This window comes from Eretmochelys imbricata, chromosome 2 (genome assembly GCF_965152235.1).
Source record: "Eretmochelys imbricata isolate rEreImb1 chromosome 2, rEreImb1.hap1, whole genome shotgun sequence".
Taxonomy (NCBI): domain Eukaryota; kingdom Metazoa; phylum Chordata; order Testudines; family Cheloniidae; genus Eretmochelys; species Eretmochelys imbricata.
Genome location: NC_135573.1, coordinates 29666140 through 29691825, shown reverse-complemented (window position 1 = coordinate 29691825; position 25686 = coordinate 29666140). Strand labels below are relative to the sequence as shown.

Below are 25686 nucleotides of genomic sequence, written 5' to 3'. Positions count from 1 at the left end.
AACTATGATATGATTTGAATAACAGAGACTTGGTGGGGTAATTCACATGACTGGAGCACTATAATGGATGGGTATAAACTGTTCAGGAAGGACAGGCGGGGGAGAAAAGGTGGAGGATTTGCGCTGTGTGTAAGAGATTGCTCAGAGCTCCAGTATGAAACTGGAGAAAAGTGTTGTCAAGGTTCCTTCCCCACTCTGAACTCTAGGGTACAGATGTGGGGACCAGCATGAAAACCCCCCTCAGCTTATTTTTACCAGCTTAGGTTAAAACTTCCCCAAGGTACAAACTGTTTTACCTTTTGCCCTTGGACTTTATCGCTGCCACCACCAAGCGTCTAACAAATATATAACAGGGAAAGAGCCCGCTTGGAAACGTCTTTCCCCCCAAAATCCTCCCAAACCTACACCCCCTTTCCTGGGGAAGGCTTGATAAAAATCCTCACCAATTTGCCTAGGTGAACACAGACCCAAGCCCTTGGATCTTAAGAACAATGAAAAAGCAATCAGGTTCTTAAAAGAAGAATTTTAATTGAAGAAAAAGTAAAAGAATCACCTCTGTAAAATCAGGATGGTAAATACCTTACAGGGTAATCAGATTCAAAACATAGAGAATCCCTCTAGGCAAAACCTTACGTTACAAAAAGACACAAAGACAGGAATATACATTCCATTCAGCACAGCTTATTTTATCAGCCATTTAAACAAAACAGAATCTAATGCATATCTAGCTAGATTACTTTCTAAGTTCTAAGACAGGTTTCAGAGTAACAGCCGTGCTAGTCTGTATTCACAAAAAGAAAAGGAGTATTTGTGGCACCTTAGAGACTAAACAATTTATTTGAGCATGAGCTTTCGTGAGCTACAGCTCACTTCATCGGATGCATATCGTGGAAACTGCACTTTCCACGGTATGTATCCGATGAAGTGAGCTGTAGCTCACGAAAGCTCATGCTCAAATAAATTGTTTAGTCTCTAAGGTGCCACAAGTACTCCTTTTCTTTTTAAGTTCTAAGACTCCATTTGTTTTCTGTTCCTGGCAAAAACAACACACAGACCGAGAGAACCTTTGTTTCTCCCCCCCTCCAGCTTTGAAAGTATCTTGTCTCCTCATTGGTCATTTTGGTCAGGTACCAGCGAGGTTATCCTAGCTTTTTAACCCTTTACAGGTGAAAGGGTTTTTCCTCTGGCCAGGAGGGATTTTAAAGGTGTTTACCCTTCTCTTTATATTTATGACAAGCGTACTGAGAGTCTTTGGGTTAAGTTTAGAGGCGAGAGCGGCAATGTTGTTGTGGGCGTCTGCTATAGACCACCAGACCAAGAGGATGAGGTAGATGAGGCTTTTTTCTGGAAACTTCTGTAAGTTGTCCGATCACAGTCCCTGGTTCTCATGGGGGACTTCAATCACCCTGACATGTGCTAGCAGAGCAATACAGTAGTGCACAGACAATCCAAGAGGTTTTTGGAGAGTGTTGGGGACAACTTCCTGGTGAAAGTGCTGGAGGAACCAGCTAGGGGGCCATGCTCCTCTTGACCCACTGTTAACAAACAGGGAAGTATTGGTAGGGGAAGTAAAAGTGGGTGGCAACCTGGCCAGCAGCGACCATGAGATGGTCGAGTTCAGGATCCTGAAAAAAGTAAGAAAGGAGAGCAGCATAATATGGACCCTGGACTTCAGAAAAGCAGACTTTGACTCGCTCAGGGAACTGATGGATCCTCTGGGAGGCTAATACGAGGGGGAAAGGAGAGCTGGCTGTATTTTAAAGAAGACTTATTGCGGGTGCGGGAACAAACCATCTAGATGTGCCGAAAGAACAGCAAATATAGTAGGTGACCAGCTTGGCTTAACAGAGAAATCTTTGGTGAGCTTAAACACAAAAAGGAAGCTCACAAGAAGTGGAAACTTGGACAGATGACTAGGGAGGAGTATAAAAATATTGCTCAAACATGCAGGGGTGTAATCAGAAAGACCAAAGCACAACTGGAGTTGCAGCTAGCAAGGGATGTGAAGGGTAACAAGAAGGGTTTCTCCAGGTATGTTAGTAACAAGAAGAAGGTCAGGGAAAGTGTGGGAACCTTACTGAATGGGGAAGGCAACATAGTGACAGATGATGTGGAAAAAGCTAAAGTACTCAATGCTTTTTTCGCCTTGGTCTTCACAGACAAGGTCAGCTCCCTGACTGCTGCACTGGGCAGCACAGTATGAGGAGGTGAGCAGACCTAAGTGGTGAAAGAACAAGTTAAGGACTATTTAGAAAAGCTGGACATGCACAAGTTCATGGGTCTGGATCTAATGCATCTGAGGGTGCTGAGGGAATTGGCTGATGTGATTGCAGAGCCATTGGCCATTATCCTTGAAAACTCGTGTTGATTGGGGGAGGTCCCAGATGATTGGAAAAAGGCAAATATAGTGCCCATCTTTAAAATCCGGGGAACTACAGACCAGTCAGTCTCACCTCTGTCCCTGGAAAAATCATGGAGCAGGTCCTCAAGGAATCCATTTTGAAGCACTTGGAGGAGAGGAAGGTGATCAGGAACAGTCAACATGGATTCACCAAGGGCAAGTCATGCCTGACCAACCTGATTGCCTTCTATGATGAGATAACTGGCTCTGTGGATATGAGGAAAGTGGTGGATGTGATATATCTTGACTTTAGCAAAGCTTCTGATACCGTCTCCCACAGTATTCTTGCCAGCAAGTTAAAAAAGCATGGATTGGATGAATGAACTATAAGGCAGATAGAAAGATGGCTAGATCACCGGGCTCAATGGATAATTGAGCTTTAAGTCTAGTTGGCAGCTGGTATCAAGTGGAGTGCCCCAGGTGTTGGTCCTGGGGCCGGTTTTGTTCAACATCTTCATTAATGATCTGGATGATGGGATGGAGTGCACGTTAGTGGAAGACACTAAGCTGGAGGGAGAGGTAGATACACTGTAAGGTAGAGATAGGGTACAGAGTGACCTAGACAAATTGGAGGATTGGACCAAAAGAAATCTAATGAGGTTCAACAAGGACAAGTGCAGAGTCCTGCACTTAGGAAGGAAGAATCCCATGGACTGCTACAGGCTGAGGACTGACTGGCTAAGCAGCAGTTCTGCAGAAAAGGACCTGGCGATTACAGTGGATGAGAAACTAGATATGAGTCAGCAGTGTGCCCTCGTTGCCGAGAAAGCCAACGGCATATTGGGTTGTATTAGTAGGAGCATTGCCAGCAGATTGAGGGAATTGATTCTTCCCCTCTATTCTGCACTGGTGAGGCCACATCTGGAGTATTGTGTCCCCCACTACAGAAAGCATGTGGACAAATTGGAGAGAGTCCAGCAGAGGGCAACAGAAATTATTAGGATGCTGGGGCACATGCCTTATGAGTAGAGGCTGAGGGAATTGGGCTTATTTAGTCTGGAGAAGAGAAGAATGTGGAGATCGGGGGTTGATAGCAGCCTTCAAAAACCTGAAGGGGGGCTTCCAAAGAGGATGGAGCTAGGCTGTTCTCAGTGGTGGCAGGTTATAGAACAAGGAGCAATGGTCTCAAGTTGTAGTGGGGGAGGTCTAGGTTGGATATTAGGAAAATCTATTTCACTAGGAGGGTGGTGAAGCACTGGAATGGGTTGTGGAATCTCCACCCTTAGAGGTTTTAAAGTCCCAGCTTGACAAAGCCCTTGCTGGGATGATTTAGTTGGGGTTGGTCCTGCTTTGAGCAGGGGATTGGACTCAATGACCTCCTGAGGTCTCTTCCAACCCTAATATTCTATGATTCTATGATTTTCATCACCCTTCTCTGAACTCCTTCTGGTTCAGCAGTCTCCATTTGGAGATGGAGTGAGCAGTACTTCATATTTTATTCTAGATGAGTGCACACATAATGACTACTTATCTTCTGTAGTAGCTTCTTGTGATGGACCTTATCAGAGAGTTTTTGGAAGTCTAAATAAAAACATCACTGATTCTCCTTTATCCACTACTTTACTGACACATTCAAGTAACTCTAAGATGTGATTTTCCATTGCAAAGTCTGGAACAGTGGGGAATTTCCCCTACCCATGTAAAGCTGGTAGACCAGCACTATACCACCAGGCTGAACTTCTTTGGCTGAGCTGCTTAAGAGGGTGTAGCTTGGTGGCAGAGCCATTGTTTATCTCAGAGAATTATATAAATATGTAAGTCCCATTGCTGAGTACTGCCTATTCTCACTTCTGTTTATAGTATTTCTTCAGTTTACTTACTTACCTGTCAACAACAGAATGGATCCCTTCATTGACCAGATGTTAAAAATTAGGGAACTTTTAAAGTATGCATTCTGCATACAGTAGGCTGCAGTTTTACAGATATTAATTGCCCATTAAATCATTGCAAGTGCTCAAAGGAAGAAGATAGAGAATATGTAAAATAATACAAACAAAACAGATTAGACCAGGGTTATTTATCTATCTCGGCTGCAGTTTCCAAAAAGCTTAAATTATATGCCCAAATCCTACTGAATTTCAGTTGGACTTCTTCGAAAATGCAAATCCCTAGATTTTGAAGAATTGCACCTTGAAAAGCTGGGCAGGATTTGCTCTTTAGCAATCATGTGCTTAAAATTAGGTTTTTTGTTAAACAGACACACTCATATTAAAGGAAACTAACTCTTACCTGTCTAAATAATTAAACTTTAGTTAATTGATAAAAAAGTTATAATGTAATTTTCCAAGTTTTGCATATTTGCTTTTTACATTTCTAACTGCTTGAACACCGAAACCAGATTGTTTTCCTATTTGTTTATAGGCAAGAAGAGGCAGAGGGAAGGCATATACTCACCATTGATTTTATGTTCCCTTCACCCCCAACCTTGCTCTGTTTGCACAGTTTATACTGTTGCACTTTCAGTTTTTTTGCACTGTTGCTTTAATTAAAGGTTTGCTTATAGTTGGTTATTGTAGATTGTTTAGTTAAATTTATTTTAATTATTTTTCCCTGCTGGTTCAATTAAATTTTGTTGTTTTTGTTATTTCATAATCAAACCCATTTACAATCCATCTGTTATGAGTCATTATTGCATTTAACTCAGAAAATAATTTAAACAACACTGAGATAATATATAGGGTTTCACAAAAATACGTAAGGAATATTTCATTTCCACCATCCATACACAATATACCAGTGCTCAAAAATGTATCTATCCCAATACCCCTCTCCACCAACTAATAGCTGCATATGTTCAGACATGAGACTTAAAATATGAACAATACGCATCCCTAACAATATTTCCTAATTTTTCTATGGGACAGCTTGCCGGCTGCTCAAACTGCCAAGCATGTCTCTGAACATCAGCCTTCCACCTATTGTTAAGACTTTCTCTCTTGCTCTCAAGTACTGTTCAGAACACAATATGCAGTTATAATGGTGGGAACATTGTTGTTTTTCTCCTGCTGCTTCCAGCCTATTTCATAAACAGCACCATCTACCTTTCAAAGGGATCAGAGGCAGGCCCACAACAGAATAAAGAAACTAACTTTCAGAAGTACTGAAGATCCCACTCTTTCTCCACTAATCTAAACAGAATTGAATTATGAAAGATTCTGATACAGAGGTCAACCAGTCCTTGGAGCACCATGGAGAAATACCCCTTCCTGTTTATAAAATTTGGTGCCCTGGTGTGTGTGTTGCGGGGGGGGGGGGGAGGGGGGAGGAGGAGGGGAGGGAAGGTGGGAACAGAGGTAATGATAGGCATATGGTTTCCATCAATTTCCCAGTATAGTTTGGGAATCCTATGTGTGCAAAGCCATCAATAATTGCCTGAGCAGTACCTAGTTTTCTGACCCAGTGGGACAGCACCTTACCAATATCAGGGCAGGGACACAGGCAGCTGGGACTAATGGTAAGCAACCTAATTCTGGAGGACTGTGTTCAGGTTACCTGCAATCAGGCAGAAGCCAAATGAATTAGTCTGGACAGGGGTTCAGACTCTAGTCAGGTGACCAGGAATCAGGCTGGTTAGAGTCTGAAATGTTGGGTGAGGTGTCCAAGCAGCAGCCATGCAGAGGCAAGTTGTGAGGACAACTTCCTGTGCCTTTCTTTGGGTTTAATAGGAAGCCCTGAACAACCAGAGGTCCCAGTGTTCCTCCAGCCATGGCCAGGGGAAGTTTCCATGAAGTTGCTTCAGATGTCATGGTCTCTCCATTTGATGGGTGAGTACTGAGCAGTTGGATGTGAGCAGAGAGGTGTCAGTTGCCTAGGAACCTTGCAGACCCAGGTTTGAGACTCATGGGGTCATGAGAATCTGTGGCATAGCAGACCTGCATAAGAATGACCCCACAAATTGCTCTCCCCAGGCCAATTGGTTGGCCAAAGCCTGGATGTGTTTTGGGGTGGTCAGATGGCAGTGGTGACCTGCTTTTCAACAGGTATGGGGGACAACATATTGATATACTGTTACTGCAGCTCTAAGGTCAGTTCTACACAGAGCTCAAAAAGAGTAGCCTCTCCCCACCCTGAAGTTTTCTTGCCATTGTTGGTCATCCCAGGTTTGCAGAATCATCTTCTCCCAGCAATCCATGCTTGTTTCTCAGCCCATAAATGATGCTGTTTGCTGCATCACTCATCCAGGAACCAGACCTCTAGCTCCAACAGCTGGGTGTTGTCCATTTCCTCATCCTGCTGTCAACACTTCAGAGTGCTCTCCTGATGCTGGAGGAGCTGCAGCTACTGCCATAGAACACTGTTTTGCTCCCACATAACCTGCTCAGTGGTGCAACTAACAAGTTCAATGCTGAAAGGGTCTAGCTTTTACTGTTATAATACAGCCCAAACAACCACTACAATATTCACACCTGTCACCACAGCATTGTGAAACATTGTTGGATCCATGCTGGAATACAGCAATTCAAAAATGGCGGAACCCTGCCCGCAAAGGAAATATGGGGCAGAGATAGCAGAATCATGGTATTTTTTAAAAAATATTGAACTCATCTGGCTTCTCACAATTCCCAGAATACATGCTGTTCAGCAGCGAAGCAAAGGACCACTGGATACATCCTGAGAACACTTTGCCCTTAGTTCACAGAAAACTACTGTTGTGTGTTCACACAGTAAATTTAAAATAGAACAGGCATTCCATGCACATGGAATTGGTGTGACTTGCATTCTGCGAGTTACCTGATGTGCATCAAAAGCTTCAGATTAACCCCTCCTACCACCAATTCCCATGTAGACACACCCTAAATCTCATACATCTTGCTGCCGTTTGGTGTCAGGACAGGAAATTTAAATTATATGCAAATATTTGTGTCAACAAAATGGGAGACTTGTATAGTTTTTTGTCCACATTAGAACCAATTATACAGATAGATAATATAATTAATGATACTAAGGCAAATATTCCAGTCCTTACTTCCCAGGTGTAATTTTTAGCCTTTCCCCCCTTTCACTGGATAACTTATATTTTACAATATAGCACAAGTTCAGTAGATCTCTCAAGCATTGATATGAATTTCCATTTCTCTCACAAAACAATAAAATATTATTTCCAATAAGCTAGGTTTGAGGAACTAGAAGTTACAGAACAGGTGCAAATTCTAACCCAAATATTGGGCAAGAAAAAGAAGAATGAAGCACATGGGGGAAAAAATGGGTTTTAAATTTCTTATTGAACCAGGGACATCATCTTGATAAAATATGTCAGACACCAATTTTTAGAGTAGCAGCCGTGTTAGTCTGTATTCGCAAAAAGAAAAGGAGTACTTGTGGCACCTTAGAGACTAACAAATTTATTTGAGAATAAGCTTATAGCTCACGAAAGCTTATGCTCAAATAAATTTGTTAGTCTCTAAGGTGCCACAAGTACTCCTTTTCTTTCAGATACCAATGTGTCAGGAAGGTGGGTAGTCAGGGAAGTTCAGAAGTACATCATTATGGGAAAACTAATTAAATGTCATTTAAAAAAAAACAAATATCCTTTATGTGTTACTAATTATCAGAACTGACTGAATCACTTACAGGGAATAATCTATTTGATACATTTGCAAAAAGAAAAGGAGTACTTGTGGCACCTTAGAGACTAACCAATTTATTTGAGCATGAGCTTTCGTGAGCTACAGCTCACTTCATCAGATGCATCAGATTGCATCTGATGAAGTGAGCTGTAGCTCACGAAAGCTCATGCTCAAATAAATTGGTTAGTCTCTAAGGTGCCACAAGTACTCCTTTTCTTTTTGCGAATACAGACTAACACGGCTGTTACTCTGAAACCTGTCTTGATACATTTAGTGTCTTCTGCTTGAGGAATGTCCATGAGATATTATATATATATATATTTGTAATTGATACAAAACCGAGGGTGTAACTGACGGTGGCTAAGGCACATAAGATAATGAGAGTCATTCTGTGGAGGCTGTGAAACATCTCAACAGCAATAACCATAACCTAGGTTTCTAATTAGAATGAATGTGGTAAACAATGGGGAAAACCAAAAGATTTACTTTTCAGAAAATCTTTTTTTAATTTATTTTCAATACAACAAAGGTAAACAATTTAAACAAAATGTCATCCATGGGAGGAGCAATCTGTGGGAGGAAATATTCATTAAAATAGACCCATATTGTGTGGGAGGACTATTCCTTCACAAACACACAAAACACAAAAAGAAAAGGAGTACTTGTGGCACCTTAGAGACTAACCAATTTATTTGAGCATAAGCTTTCGTGAGCTACAGCTCACTTCATCGGATGCAGCTCACGAAAGCTTATGCTCAAATAAATTGGTTAGTCTCTAAGGTGCCCCAAGTACTCCTTTTCTTTTTGCGAATACAGACTAACAGGGCTGTTACTCTGAAACCACACAAAACACAAAGGTTTATTCAAAGATAATTCACAGCTAATTTGTAGCGCTCTCTCTCTCACTCTCACTCACACTTTTCTCCACCTCAGGAAATTTAAATTTCAGGGTTTTTTTTCTGATCTATCTTTAAGCAATAGCTACTAATTTATTCTGCCTTTAAAGGTCTGTCAAGGTAGGTCTGGGGTAGTCTTAGGCCTTGTCTAACACGACAAAGTTTTGTCAGCAAAAGCTGCCTTTTGCCAACAAAACAGGGGAGGCGTACACACTACAAAGCTACGTTTGGCGGAAAAACTCTGTTTTTTGCCAACAAAATTAAACCACCTCAGGAGGGCATAAAGCTTTTTGTGGCAAAGCACACAGTGACGCTTTGCAGCTTTAAGACACCGCTGTTTGTTTTGTCAAGATAACTGGCTTCCATCAGTAGCAGCTCTGCTCACTATTTTGATCTCTGTTGCCCTGCAGGCATGCGCCCCTCCACTTTCAGAGCTCTGGGAACTATCTGACAGCTGAGCATTCTGCTCCATTTGAGGAACAAAGAGCAAATCATCAGCCTGGAATTCTCCTGTTCTGCCCTGCATTAGGAACACAGCAGCAGGCAGACTGCTGCTGCAGGGAGTGGGAGGAGGGGAGAATGGACTGCTGTGCTGCTTTGACATTCCTCAGCACAGAGAGCTCACAGAGCTGATCAGTTTGCCACTCCGGGCAGCTGAGGAGGCTGTGGGAGAACCATAGGCAGGCAGGCAGAGTGGGCTGCTTCAGGAGAGACTGCGGTGCCCAGCAGAGCCGGGCGCTGACATGTGGGATCCCCTTGCCTCAGGATAGGTCGGTCAGCCTGCTGTCTCTCCCTCCCTAGACACACCACTCTCCTCTCTCTTCTCCCCGTCCCCGCCACTTCAGTTGAAAAAAGCAACTGAAAATATACTAGGATGTCCCTGGAATGATGGGATTGAGAAACCTGCACCATGTGACGCTGTACCTGCCCCATGAGGCACTGCCAACCCTTCCCAAAGCACACTGTGGCCAGTTGCACAGTGGGATAGCAGAGTGCGCTCTCCGTGTGCTGCAAGAGCCGTTGGCGTGGATGCGCTCTGCTGACATACGGAGCTAGTGTGGACATGCAACAGTGGTTTTAATTAAAGCATTTTAATTAAAGCGTCATAACTTTTGCCAACAAAACTTTGTAGTGTAGACAAGGCCTTAAATTCCACCTGAGAAACAAGGTGGGTGAGGAAATATATTTTATTGGGCCAACTTCTGTTGGTGAGAGAAACAAGCTTTAGGCCTTACACAGAGCTCTTCTGCAAGCTTGAAAGCTTGTGTCTCTCAGCAATAGAAGCTGATCAAATAAAAGATATTACCACTCCCACCTTGTCTCTTTAATACCCTGGGACTGACATGACTACAAAAAACCTTAAATTCCACCTGTCATACAAGAAGGATCTTTCCTTCCCATTCCCCCACACACATACTCAATGCTATTCACCCCACAGGGAAGAAATGAGCTAGAGGGAAAGAGAAATGTGAAGTGCCTGTGGCGGCATTAAATCAATTACTAAACTAATTCATTTCTTTAGTCCCCTATCGAGCAAACATTTATATATGTGCTTAACTTTATGCACATGGGTAGTCTGGGACAATGTACCTATGTGAAGTTAAGTATCAGTATATTTGTGGAATAAGGGCTTTGATTCACCAAATATTAATACTGGAATAATTCAAAATTTAGTTAATTAATATTCTTTATACCAACAACAAATTTAGGGGGAAAAAATCTACTTTCATCTATATGTACCAATCATATTATAAAAATCCCTCAACAGAGATGCTTTCCCACACAACCCTCTTCAAACAATAAAGTTACTCATTTATTTCCTACAAGATTATAAAAATAAGGATGAAATCCTGTATCCAAAAATCAATGGGAGTTTTGCGATTGACTTCGGTGGGGCCAGGATTTCACCTTAATTGCTGAGGCCAACATCTTCCTACCTGGATGCTTAAAATTTGGCACTTAAATGCATGTCCTTATTGTTAGAGATAATACAGCTGCAGCTTCACTGGGATTGAGAATCCCCAGTAAAACTAAAAATCAGGATGTTCATTCATTTATTAATATTAATATAGCATGTTTAAAATGTTGATACATGAGCTCTAGATACCCTAACAACAATTAACTCTACATCCCCCATACGGATGTCACCTAGAAGCTTAAATATTAATTTAAGTGCCTATTGTCTGGCATCCAAGTTGAAAAATGTTGGCCTAAATTTATATTCCTGTTTCTGCACCTAATCACCACTATGGAAAAAAGAACCATTATCTTCTAAACGTGGAAGTGCCTAGAAAGTGTCTCCAAGAATTGTCTGTGAAGTTGGTATGCCAGTTCAACTACAGAATTTTTTAAAAAGGAAATAAAATGAAAAAAACATAGAAAACGTAAAAAGTACTGTGAAAATTAAGAGGTGTGTTACCATGCTTATCCATGCTATATATCTGCAACTCCATGGACAATGACTACACGTACAAGCAAATGAAAGCAGCTGACCACGTACCCACACACCTTGGCAGAGGTGCACTCCATACACGTCGGCCACCACCAAGACAGATAATCTCCAAAGTTCCTTCTAGACGGTATCCAGATGAACAAGAGAATGTCAGAGTATCACCGACTCCAAAATTAAATCCTATTCTGTTACCAAATTGTGGAATCCCAGGATCCTCACAAGGTTCAAGATTATATTCTGGAAATAAACAAGCAAACAAAAAATCAGCTTCTATGTGGCAAGAACTTCAATTGTTTACTCTCTATCCACCTTATTATTGCCATACACACTATTATTTTGCGCACATTTCCACGTGACCCTCAATTTAGCCTTTAGAACCAAACACAAAATGAATGCACATATAGTAAATAGGTGATTCAGCTGAGGTTTGAAAATTAGACCAATACATGCTCATAGCATTTGTAAGATGTCTAACACAACATGCATTACCATTCTTATAAGAGCCATAAATGTCTCAGACACATAAAACAAACTGTACATCACAAGCAGTTTCCTAAAGGGCTCATCTGGAATATCACTACTTGAAATTAGGTTTGCTCCATTTTTTTCCCACCCTCAGTAACATACTTTACAGTTTACTGCCTTTTTTACTTCTTAAAATGTGTACTAAAAATGCTTCAACAGAGATTTAAGGATCTAATTTCTTAAGGTACAAAGGAAGAAATTGTGTTATTTTACAAAACACTATTCATTCAAATCAGTTTTGGACCTCTCTCTTTTCACAAAAAGTTGAATTTTCTTCACTTTATACAAATAGCTCATTTCAGCCCCTTACCAGAGAAAGTAATGTTAAATCCTTCATATGATATTGAAAAATCTGAAATAAAGCGCAACTGAGCCCTGAAATTTCCATAGAGACCGGCGTTGATTGCCGAAGGAAGATCTGATCCAGTCAGGCGTGCTAGTGGCTGAGTGAAACTGCCATTCTCTGTAATTAGTAAGTAGTCATGATGGTCTTCCAAATGAAAGGTGTGAAAGGTGAACTGCACTCCTGTTAGAAACAAATATCTATTTACATATCACAGCGTTAACATGAATGCAATTATATCACTGCTTAAATCTGTGCATTTCATTGCAAATGTTGATTCAGAAAATTAAAGTAATCCAATATTCTAATATATATGTTCAACCTACTTAAAATGTATAACCAATAGATCTGCTAGGTTTTTTTATTTTTATTTATTTAATTTAGTTAGTTAGTTAGTTATTCCTTCCTTCCTTCCTGTTGGTTAGGGTGTTTTTTTTTTGTTTTGTTTGTTTGTTTTTTAAATTTCTATTTTATAGCTACCAGATTTGGATATTTACTTTTGATAATTAACTGAATCACACATTTCCTTCTATTTAAAATCAAGTAATGTCTTGTTGTGAGACACCATATTTTGCTACATTTCAAAGTAAGTGCCCCCTAGGTACAAAGGCTGGTATAATGGACTGGCAGGCCTGGCTGTGAAGGAAAGGATCACTTACAATAGATGGCGAGCACTAGAAATATTTGAGTTCTGTTTGGGACAGTTTCTGAGACCTGGTCGGCTAAATGTTCCAGCAGGAGATTTGGATGAAAGACAGGAGATAAATTCATCCACTCCATCCCAATCTGCCCTTCTCTTTGTCTCTCCTCCAGCTCTTTTCCCTCTTGGCTTTGATTTCCTTTCATTTGTTTGTTTTGTTTTAACATGAGCCATAAAAATCCATTAACTGGAAATATGGAGGTTAATACCAGAATCCAAGCATTGTGTAAATATCTTGATCTATTCTCGTTTCCGCTGGATGGTATTTTTGTATTTGTTCCATACATTGGATTTGTTCTAACTAGAATTTGTTTGTTATAAGAATAGAGATTGTACATGTTTAATAAATAACAACTATAACATGTATAAATATAAAACCAAGCAATGTGTCATACATGTTTGAATTTTGATGAAAAAATCCAAAATCTTTAAGTAGAATGCAACAGTTCGATTTCATTTTCTCACCAATTCTATAATAGCACAAAATACAATGGTTGAGATCCTGTGCTGGGAGTGGGAGCGGCAGTGGGTAGATGGCAGTAGGAACCTAGGTTATACTCAGCCTGCTCTATGGTAGCGGAGGTTCTTCTTCACTAGGGTGATCACCATTGTCAGCTACACCAACTTTAAGACTGCTTTGCACCAGCAATACAACTATCGCAAGCAATGTGTAACACATGATGAATAGCATTAATTGTCATCAGAGGGGCAGAAAACTTGGCTCTTGCAGAAACATGGAGGACTGTCTCAAAGGGAAAAAAAAAAAAAAACTATAGATCTTTAGCTAATAATGGCAAAAATCACCACTAATGGTGCAGTTGTTCTTTTACTTCTTTAATGTACTATCGTCTTGTTGGATGGAGTAGGGACATTTCTGTTTTCTGTCCATTTGGGGATTTTTGGAAAGAAGGGGGATTGTGGAAAGAAAGAAAGAAAGAAAGAAAGAAAGAAAGAAAGAAAGAAAGAAAGAAAGAAAGAAAGAAAGAAAGAAAGAAAGAAAGAAAGAAAGAATACAAGCCCCAAATAAGTAGGTTTCCAAATAGCTTCTTTTATATTTGAATTAGACGGATTAAAATCAAGGAAAGAAGGTGTAATAGCTACAGTCTTGGAGGAAAGGAAAATGCAGCAAGCATTACAGCAGTAATGAAAGCAGAGACAGAGGCAACGAATGACATGTAGCTGGTGGCAAGGGAAGATGCTAACATCTAATTTTCCATTGTCAAAGAGCCACAGGCAATATTCCTTATACTTTCATAGGCAACATTACAACAGCCCTCCGGTACTTACTCTGTCTCTTTCTCCTAAGCATATATGAAGATCACTTTATTACAAACATTTCTTTACAGCTGGAGTGTGCAGTAGCATCTTACTAAGATCTGTGTGTTGCTCTGTTAACATCTCTCCCTCAACTGGACTAAATTTTTCAAGATGAGGGCTGTTCAGATAGTGCTGCTCAACTTGTTGCTGCAGGAGGCACCTTAGATCATGAGTACCTGACCAATGATAATGTGATGTTTAATGTTCCTGACTCTGGTGCTACATTGTGATGAGTTTGAGCTGCTTTATCCTTGCTGAAAGCTGCATGGTGGTTAACCATAATCATGCCTGGATCACATCACAGGATCCCCCTCTTTCTGTTTAACAATAAACTACCATTTATTTCTCCCCTCTCTCAACAAGTTGAATGGTAAATAATAATAGGAATGGGTCAGTATACAGAACAATCTGGATCGCTTGGTAAGGTAGGCTTATTTTAATAATATGTATTTTAATACAGTCATGTGCAAAGTCACACATTGAGGATGAGGGACTATCACGCAATGCAGTGGCACTAAAAAGATCTTTTGGCTGAAGCTGGACAAATTCAGACTAGAAATGAGATGCAAATTTTTAAACAGTAAGGGTAATTAATCATTGGAACAATTGATCTACAGATGTGGTGCATTCTCTATTACGTACAGTCTCTAAATCAATAGTGGATGTCTTTTTAAGATGTCTTACATCTCAAACAAAAGTCACAGGCTTGATGCAGAAATTACTGGGTGGGGTTTCCTAACTGTGTTATGCATAAAGTCAGACTAAATTATCTTAATGGACTTTTCTGGCTTTAAAATCTATGAATCTATGAACAAAACAATAGATCCATTCTGGATACATTACTTATTCTCTCTCCTCTTAACTCACACCATGAAAGACCCCTGGCCTTTTTGTGCACAAACCCTGTCTCTACTTTGCCATAGATTCCAGGGAGAGATTTATGACAATATCTCAAAACCATGGGATACTCATCAGTTTCAGCTAAGTTTCACTTTTAGTTTTTTTCAAACCCAGAACTCAAAGTCTAAATCAAGGGGATGTTTGCATCGCTTTCCCAGTTTGTGATGACGTTTCTAAGCACCAAAGTATATCCCAATTGTTGTTGCACAACTCAGTTCTTAGCAGAAAAATGGTCTATTCATTTTAATGTACACCGTGTGACAGATTATGATGTCTCAGGAGAAAAAGTTTAAAAGAGATTTTTGGGCAGGGATTTGTTTTGTTTTCAGAAATGTGAGTGAACACTTTAAAATAAATAAGATAGGAAGATATATGATACTCAAGCTTTCTCTCTCAGTGTTATGAACCTGGTTGTCTGATGAAAAATCTTCCATTAGTTCATAAGTTTAATTATAAATTTGATATTCCATAGACAGTATCATTTCATAGAGAACAGAATATGAATAATATTGTTATTGTAATAAAGTAAAATAAAATACAAATGATGACATGCTTTGTTTTCATATACACATCCCTCCCCTTATCACATAACAGCTGTTTGAACAGATAAAATAATTATCTGAAGAAGCATTTTGCATGTTTCTATGAAAGGAAATTACTTGTTTTTTCAGTTACTTCTAGAAGTTTTACTATTTAATATTGCTAGGGGTTTTTTTTAAGATAATTATGGATCTTAATAGTGGTCCATGAGAAATATATTTAAGGTATATTTAAGACTACCTATAGTCTGGGGCATAGATGAGAAGTGGAGTTAAAATACATTTCTTTATATTGAAGGTCACACTTAATGTTTTATTAATGTAATTTTTGCGTGCTTGCAGACTCAGTGTTAATTTTCGTAGTGTAATTGTACTTTGTGTTGGTTAGGCTGAACCTGAGCTGCATAATTTGCATATCCATATCCAGGAAGCGATGGACCTATTGGAAGGAAGGTTTAGCCCTGACGTGGAATGTTATTGCCCTTGCTTTTCTGACTGGGAGGTCCTTTAAGGTCATTCAGTCACCCATTTGATGACATTCCTTGTGCTTTCACACATAACAGGGGAGATCACATGAAGGTTGTCATCTCGTTCACTAAGATCTGAATTCACTGCCACTCTCCAGACCCATATCCAGGAAACCTTTCTGGATCCATATGTTAATACTACATGCCAATGGAAAGGACACCAGCCCTCACTGGCTTGAATTGTGGACCACTTGTGATTCTCCAAACAAAGACCTGATTGAAGATCCAACAAAACAAGTCCCAGGATTCTGCCTTTCTCACAGGGAGTGGACTTCACTCATCTGCATACAGACAATGTATTTAAGGTATGTATATTTCCTCCACAAATGGAAAATCAAATAATCACCAAATTGTGACTGTTGTGAGGTACAAGCCATATGACACATCATGGACAACTGCCCCATTAACGCTTACAGTGGTGGTACAAGAGGGATCCACCTAGCTACTCCAGAAATATTAGAATGGCTAAAACAGAGCTTTTAATCTTCCCCCAAGCCCTCACCACTGCTTCCATTTTTTATCACTGTGGGTATCACCACCATCCTCCCTGTCACTCAGACCATAACATTTCTGACAACCATTCAGAATGCTACAAAGATAATTTTCCTAGCCCATCGCTGTGGCCATGTCACCGCTCTTTTTGCCTTCCTCCATTGGCTCCATTTTCTCTTATCATATCAAACATAAGCTACTTGACTTCACTTTCCAGGCCCTTCACCATGTATCCCCCACCCTATCTGTCAACTCTTATATGCTATTTAGACACCAGTTGTCATCACCAACTGGCCAACAATGCCAGCCTTCATCACCCACTTGTTAAATTTTCAAACAAGTACCTTTATGCTTTTCCCAATGCTGACTTTCCTGTTGGAAGTAGCTCCCCATGAACATCTGCTAAGCCATCTCATTGTCCTCCTTCAAAGCCCTCCTTAAACTTTCCTTTACTGTAATGCCTAATAAAACTTGACAATGGTTAAATGGATGGTGTGCTGTTGCCACTACCTATTATGCTGAAAATATTGTCCCATTGTTTCCTTGTGTTACCTTGACTATCTGTCTATATCCACCTGTTGTCTCTTGTCTTAGATTGTAAGGTCCTTGGGGCAGGAACCATCTTTTTGTCCCGTGTTTGTATAATGACTTGCACAATGGGGTCTTTCGTCCATGACTGGGACATATAAGTGCTACCACAGTATAAATCTTCAATCATCATAATTAATAATGTTTATAGCAAATCTCCCAGCTCATCAGTGCTAACCTGGTTTTGCATATGGGGCATGAAATAGCAAACTAAAATAAACAAGACTGAAACAAAAATACAATTAAATCTCTTACCTTTTCCATGGGTGACATCCACAGTCCATGTACAATTCAGTGAATTTGGGTACAATTCAGGATAACCAGGGGATAAAATTGTTCCACTAGGTCCTCTAACATCTCCTCCACATAAGGCTAAGAATAATAAAGGGACATATTAATACAATAGACATGTAAAACCTAGACATGTAAAAGAGCAAAGAAATGTATAATATCTTTTTAAACAATGATCTATATGAGTGATTCTACAATTTCCTCTGCAGCAAATCTCTAATTTTAGCTAAAATTTACACAAAGTGCTCAGAAATTAAATATGATTAATTATTTGCTAAGGTGATTTTATAAATATCATCAAAATGAATTGCTAATTACACCAATTGTTTTCTGATAATTCCTTATGAAAAATGTATTCTCCTTATAAATAAATAGTTTACATTTTCAGAATCATAGTGAGCAGTGACACACATTATTGTAAATCTTAAGGAGAGAAATGACAGCCCAAAGCGAACAAAAGGGTGAACATCTCACAATTCCTTATTCTGAAGTTTCTATCTGATGGTGGTGAGAGACTGTGAGCACATACTCTGGTCAAGGTCAGGTGAGATGAAGGAATGCACATATTCCTATTCCTATAGCTCCTGCCAGCCAATTTCCCCCCCCTTCTTTTTGCCTCTACAAGAGCTGAATTTAACTTATACAGACTTTAATATAAATCTTTCCTTAGATTTCAACAAAAGCTGGATGAGGCCCACTCGGGGACAAATGCACCAGATTTTATGGAAGTCACAAACCTACATCAAGTTAAGGGCAGACCTCTAGATAAAGAGGTCACCAAACGGTCTAGTGGCCCATTCATAATGACCATCAAAGCCTAGTATCATAAAACCATAGGGTTAGAAGGGACCGTTAGTGTCATCTAGTCTAACCTCCTGCGAAGATGCAAGATTCGTTGTGGCTAAACCATCCAAGACAAATGGTGATCCAGACACCTTTTTGAAAACCTACAGTAAAGGAGATTCCATGAGTTCCCTAGGCATTTTGTTCCATTGCCCTACTGTTCTTACAGTTAGGAATTTTTTTTCTGAGATTTAATCTAAATCTGCTAAACTATAGTTTGAACCTTGGGAAGGTACAAATAAATGTGCAGCGCCACTCGCTATTGAAGGATCAGTGGCAGATAATACATAAGCATATGTGAATCTCTTTCTTTCTTCCCTTTGAATACAAAATGTGTGTCTATTACTACAGACGTTAATGGTGGTTGCCAATTTCAGAATAGGTAATTTTATAGGATAGTTACCAACTTTATCAAGATTACAGTGACTAGTAACCAGATTTTTTGAAGTTTCTATTTTCACTGGTTACCTGACTAGGACAGCTAAACTGCAATTTCTTCTCTCTCCCCTACACCCACATTTGTTATTCGGAGCTGGAGATTACCCTCACATTAAGGTTTAGAATGAGTCTAGAAAGGAACCCATTGCACACATTTTAATGGGGATGAGGCATTATAGATTTTAGAAAATAATATATTTTTTCCTCAAGAATATTGCTCTGTACAGTGCTTGATACTATGAACAGTTATTTCTCATTATTGGCGTGTACAAAATTCTCTAAAAAACACTGCAATTTTTTAAAAGCCATTTACATGGGCTATTTTAGTTTGAAAATTAAAAGTAATTACCCTTTCATTGTTCTCAGCCTTATTATATTTGATATCCAAAGTGTTTTTTTTTTCCTTTGCTAGTCCCAGGACCTTTAAAAACAGCCAACTGACTCCTTGTCACTAGGTTTCATTAACTAACATAGAATACTTCAGAAAAGTTTATTGCAATTATTAATTAACATTAGTCGCTTTTCCAAATTAATTAACACAAAACTCCCTTATCAGCCTCAAATAATCAAACTCTCAGTAAGTGTCCTTTCAGAATAAGCAGCGCTGGCTTCAACAGTGGTTTCTGTTAGATGGAATAGTAAAACAGTATTCAACACCACATTTTTGTGTATTTCTGTTGCAAATTCTGGGCTTTAATATGGTAAGAAAAATGGCATAGGAGTGATGATATGCCAAATCCATGGGTTTTGTGCTGATGTTGCAATGAGAAGCATTGAGGTCCAGATTGTTTTAGGTAGACTGGGAGGAGCTGTATTGGTCGTCTATAGAAGCAATAGAATTTGGGGGACTGGAGCCAAAATTTGCCTGAACTCAGCAGTATTCAGGTGTCAGATTTAGGTTCATGCACTGAGATGTTTCAAAGTTCAGGTGTTTTGTTGATGTGCTTTTGTTTTGTTGCTGCTGCTGCTACACTTAGATCAGCTAGACTCATTCTCTATTTTGGTGATGCAATTTGGGTGCTTGGCTCAAAAAATCAGCAAAGGCCAGTAGGCTCCAGCTAGGCTCAGCTTTTATCATTTTTCATATTTCCACAAACACCTGACCAGTCACTTCTAATTATGTACCCATCAACTTGTAGCACACTCATAATGGAATTCCACCTCCGATACATTTTACATCACAGTGGAACAATCCACAAAGGCAAGCATTGGGCTCATTCACAGCTCTTGTAGTTAAAATACAATTTTCATAAATAGTTTGGGAATAACTTGGAATGATTTCTTGAAAAACTTAGTTGGTCTGACTGCTCTAGTTTTCCCCTCTTTTTTTCCCAAAGTACCTTCACAAAAGGGTTCCACTCCTCTCCCCACTTCTTACAGAGTTTCCCGCCTCTGAACCTCAACCATGCTTTAAAGCTGCATGCTGCACTTCTGAGGGCATTCTGCACCAAAAAAAATTAAAATTCTGCGCACAATATTTTAAAAATCTGCAAATTTTATTTGTCAAATAAAAGTGGAGGCTCCAGCATGGCATTGGGAGCACAGGCCACTGGTTGCACAAAGGTGGAAGATCACTGTGGTCTATTTTTAAACCCTACAAAAATGATTACAAACATCAGCTTGCCTCTGTACCCACAGGTCATAGTGTCTATATAGATTCAGGACTTGGCTTCGGCAATTGCTCTATTAATGTATTTGGTGAACTATAACAGGGACTTTTTTATTGTACATGACAGTACCACAGCAAATAATGTAAAATTTCTAAAGCCTTCTAAAATTACTAACAGCAGTGACTGGTGATACAAAAGCAGCTGAGAGACAAAGCTGAGTTCCCCTGAACAGAAAGGTAGGGAGGTACAAGTTATTTTGTTTGCTTGCTTGTTTGTTTGTTTTCTCCTTAACTTATAGATACTCTAAGAACCCACAATAGGAGACACATGGCACATAACACCACCACTACTAGCTCTCCTCTGATTGCACTTGTGGGACCCTGGCCAAACAGGCATCGCACAGGCTTCTTGACTTGCTGGGAATCTGGCTTGCATGTCCCTGCCAAAGAAAGGTCAGCAGGGGGAACAGGTTGATGTGAGAAGTGTTTGTTGGTGGACTCCCTCAGGAAGCAGGTGAGAGAGCTGCAAGAAGAGGTGGCTCATCTACATAATATTCCGGAGCACCAGGACTTCATTGACATGGAGACATCCAGGATGGTGCTAATTCACTACAGAAACACCACAGGGGAAGGAGAACCACAACTCTGCAAGGAACAGACTGGCTGCTGGCCATCTCAGGCTGTACACAGTGCTCCACCCTGCACCCAGGTACCCCATCCATTGGGGCCAAGATTCAGTATGCTGTCCTGGAAACAGCAGAAGAGGACCCTAATGGATGGGGAGGAGGAGATACCTGCCCCTGAGGCAAGGAGAGTCATGAACAGGAGATATTGTGTGGTGGTTGTCAGGGAGTCCCTTCTGAGGGTGAAAGAGGCATCCATCTTCTGACCTGACATGATGTCCAGGGAGGTATGATGACTGCTTGGAGCCCGCATCTGAGACATTACAGAAAGATTGCAAAGGCTCATGTATCCCTCTGTCTACTACTCAATGCTAATCATCCTTGTGGGCATTCATGATACTGCCAGGTATGGCTCTCAGCAGATCAGCAGTGACTAGAGGGCTCTAGGACTGAGGGTGAAGGAGTCCGGGGTGCAGGTTATATTCTCATCCATCCCCCTTGTTGAGCATAAGGTTCAGGGCTAGGGCATGTGCATCCTGCAAATGAATGCATGGCTGTGCCGATAGTATCAACAGGGATACCAACCATGTTCAGGAAAGGAGGATTGTTGCCAAGAGATAGCATCCACCTAACCAAGAAGGGGAGATGACTCTGCATACTGACTTGCCAACCTATTGAGCAGAGCTTTAAACTAGGTTAAAAGGGGGCAGATGACAAAAGCTCACAAGTGGGTGTACAAAGAGGTGACCTAGATAGTGGACTAGAAGTGGGTGGGGGTGGGGAGAGGAGAAATGGTAAATTACAATAGGGTCATAGGAGCACCAAGCTGGAATACAGTGAGGGAACCTGCTCAACTTCTAAGGTGTCTATACAAAAACACAAAGCAAATGGAAATAAACAGGAAGAACTGAACATCACAGTACACAAGTTGAATTATGACTTAATTAGCATCACAGAGACTTGGTGAGATAAATCTCATGATTCAAATACTGGTATAGAGGGCTACAGCTAATTCAGGAAGGACAGGCAGGAAAAAAGGGAGGAGGTGTTGCATTATACATGAAGAACATATAGATTTGAGTTTCGGAAAGGTGTGAGAAGCAAACCAGTTGAAAGTCTCTGGGTGAAAATAAAATGCAGGGGTAGGGTGAGAGAAACAGGAGCAAAGCCATGGCAGCAATCTACTATAGAACACCAAATCTGGAAGAGAAGGTGGATAAGGTACTTCTAGAACAAACAGAAATATCCAAAACTCAAGATCTGGTAGTAATGGGGGACATTAACTACCCAGACATCTGCTGGAAAAGTAACATAGCAAAATACAAAATTTCCAGTAAGTTCTTGGAATGTATTAGAGACAACTTCTTGTTTCAGAGGGCAGAAGAAGTAATCAGGGGGACAATGATTTCAGATTCGAGTCCAACTAACAAGAAGGAATTGGTTGTGAATCTGAAGGTAAATGGCTATTTGAGTGAAAGTGATCATGAAACGCTAGATTTTGTGATTCAGAGGAAAAAAATAAAAACAGCAGAACAAGCCAAAACATACCCCAGACTTGAACAAAGTTGGAGAACTGTTAGGTAAGGTCACATGGAAAGAAAATCTAAAGAAAAAAGGGGTTCAGGAGAGCCTACAGTTTCTCAAAGAGACAATATTAAAGGCACAACAGCAAACTACTTCAATAAGGAGGAAAGATGGAAAGAACAGTAAGAGGCCAATATGGCTCCATCAAGAGCTATTTAATGGCCTGATAAATCAAAGAGGAATCCTTCAAAAAAATGGAAACATGAACCAATTGCTAAGGAGGAGTACAAAAGAATAGCACAAGCATGAAGGGATAAATCAGAAAGGTTAAGGAACAAAGTGAGCTATAGCTAGCATGGAACATAAAAGGTAAACAGAATCATAGAAATGTATGTTTGGAAGGGACCTTAACAGGAGGCACCAAGTATGCCCAAACCATCTCTCACAGGTGTTTGTCTAACCTGTTCTTAAAAACATCCAATGATGGAGATTCCACATCATCTTGGAAGCCCATTCCAGAGCTTAACTATCCTTATAGTTAGACAGTGTTTCCTAATATCTAACCTAAATCTCTCTTGCTGCAGATTAAGCCAATTATTTTTTCTCCTAACTTCAGTGGACATGGAGCACAATTAATCACCGAACTCTTTATAGCATCAACCAACATATTTGAAGACTTATCAGGTCCCCCTAACTTTTCTTTTTTCACAACTAAATATCCCACTTTAAAAAAAACAAACAAAAAACACCTTTCCTCATGGGAGGAAACCTTTTATCATTTTTGAGGCTATCCTCCAGACTCTCTCCAATTTGTACATATCTTTCTTAAAGTGTAGCACACAGACCTGGGAAAAACACTTCAGCTGAGGTCTCACCAGCGCTGAATAGAGTGGGACAATTATCTTCCATATCTTACCTACAACACTCTTGTTAATACACCCCAGAATGATATTTGCCTTTTTCACAACTGCATCACATTGTTGGTTCATATTCAATTTGTGACACTGCTGACAAGGATCTAAGGTTTATAGTGTATGATTGCTCAGCCAATTATTCCCCATTTTATAGTTGTACATTTGATTTTTCATTCTTAAGTACTTTGCACTTTATCAAATTTTATCTTGTTGAATTCATACTAATTCTTCAATTTGTCAAGGTAATTTTAAATTCTAATCCCATCCTCACACATTACAAGTAACCCTTCTCCGCTTGGCATCATCCACACATTTTATGATCATACTCTCTACTCCATTATCCAAATCATTAATGAAAATATTGAATAGTACTAGAACCAGACCAGGCCCCTCTGGGACCCCACTATATACACCCTCCCAGTTCAACAGCAAACCATTGATAACTGATCTTTTAGTGTGGTCTTTCGAGCAGTTATGTACCCACTTAACAATAATGTCATCTGGGCCATATTTCTCTAGTTTGCTCACACAAATATGACATCAGACTGTGTAAAAGTCCTTACTAAGATCAAGATAGATCATATCTACATCTTTCTTCCTATCCAGTAGGCCAGTAATCCCATCATAGAAGGAAATTAAGTTGGTTTGGCATGGTTTGTTCTTGAAAAATCCATATTTGCTATTACTTACTACCATATTATCCTCTAGGACAAATTGATTGTTTAAACAATTTTATTAAGGGTTCCCTGTCAAACTTGGATCCTATCTATGGGATCCTACAAGGATCTGTCCTGGGTCTGGTAATATTCAATATTTTCATTAATGACTTAGATAATGGAGTAGAGAGTATGCTTATAAAATCTATGGTTGGCATCAAGTTCGGAGGGGCTGCTAGCACTTTGGAGGATAGGACAAGAATTGAAAAGAAGCTTGACACAGGTTTAGAATATTTCACAGCCATGCAGTACTTATAAATATAAGTTTTATTAAATTTCAGGATAAGTACTCTACTTTTACCCTGTAAAACCTCAAGTGGCAGTGAAAGAAACCACAGCTATGGTGTCTTTTGCACGTATATCCCAGCAGCAGTATTTATATTCAGTCCCACCCTGTGTATCATTTTAAAGGTCTTCTGAGTTCTTTTGTAATACCTCCACTGCTCTGAATAGTGTCACATGCTACAGTAGGCAAGCAAAGGAGCAACAGAGACAAAGAGCAGTGATACTGCTGTGGAAACAGAATGTCATGAGGTCTTGTGCCGTCCTCCATCCGTTCAGATAGTCTGGGTAAGCATCCAAACTCTGAACCTCTTTAGATACCCTGCTATCATTAGATTTGTTTGTAATAATTAGGCTATGGTAATGTTCATTTATTGTGTGCTCTCATATGTGGTTTGGCTAAATTAAAGCTGAGATTTATTTATTTTTGTAAATATTGTACTGGCATTCCACAAGCATTAAGAATCAGTAATGTTACTGATTGACCAAACTTCTGTTTAAACTAGCATTCAGGCCTCTCTGACAGATGACTACTGGATTCAGTACAGATTCTAATGCCACTTTTGAAGATGGAACCAGAGTGAAAATTTCCCTGACCACTCCCATCCCTATATAACCGAGAGTGAATCTGTGCATTTCTATGTAATGCCCAGAGGTCAGGCAAGTCAAGAGCAGTCTAGATCTGTGGTCAGATTTCACACAAGAGGTCCAAAGCCAGAAAAGCCAATCCAAGGGAAAGATGCAGCCAGGCAGCTGGCAGGGACAGATGGAAAGACAGAAATAAGCAGGGTCCGCACAGCAACTTATAGGCAATGGCTTGTTGCTCAGATAAGACCAGAAAGGAAGCAGGAAGTTTATATATGGGCACCAGCCAATCAAAGTCAAGACCCCCAAGTAGAGTGTAAGAACGTTTTGTTTGTTCTTGGTACATCAAAATGGGATTGTACTCAGAGTAACCCAGCCAAAGGGCTGAGTGTTGTGAATTCCTGGGAGAGAGAGAAAACCTGGACGAGGGAAAACTAAGGCAGGGAGCACCTGAACCACCACAATTAGCCAGCACATGATGTTAGAGGGCAGATATGCCCTATGACAGTACACAACCATTCTGACCTCCCTGGCTATTTTACAGCATTTTAGGATTCTGACATTATTCCAGTGACATACATACTTAATCTTATATGCAAGTACTAGCGACAAGG

General features: G+C 40.0%; 1 protein-coding gene across 3 annotated transcripts in view; it reads right to left on the bottom strand.

Moving 5' to 3' along the window:
* Window positions 1–25686, bottom strand: part of CSMD3 (CUB and Sushi multiple domains 3) — a 1168908-nt gene that overhangs the window by 419131 nt on the left and 724091 nt on the right. For all 3 annotated transcript variants that reach the window (XM_077808852.1, XM_077808853.1, XM_077808854.1), the window contains 3 exons: window positions 17503–17619; window positions 12152–12367; window positions 11365–11553 (listed from right to left, as the gene is read on the bottom strand). In XM_077808852.1, the coding sequence (XP_077664978.1) occupies window positions 11365–11553; window positions 12152–12367; window positions 17503–17619 (522 nt within the window). The remainder of the gene's footprint in view (window positions 1–11364; window positions 11554–12151; window positions 12368–17502; window positions 17620–25686) is intronic.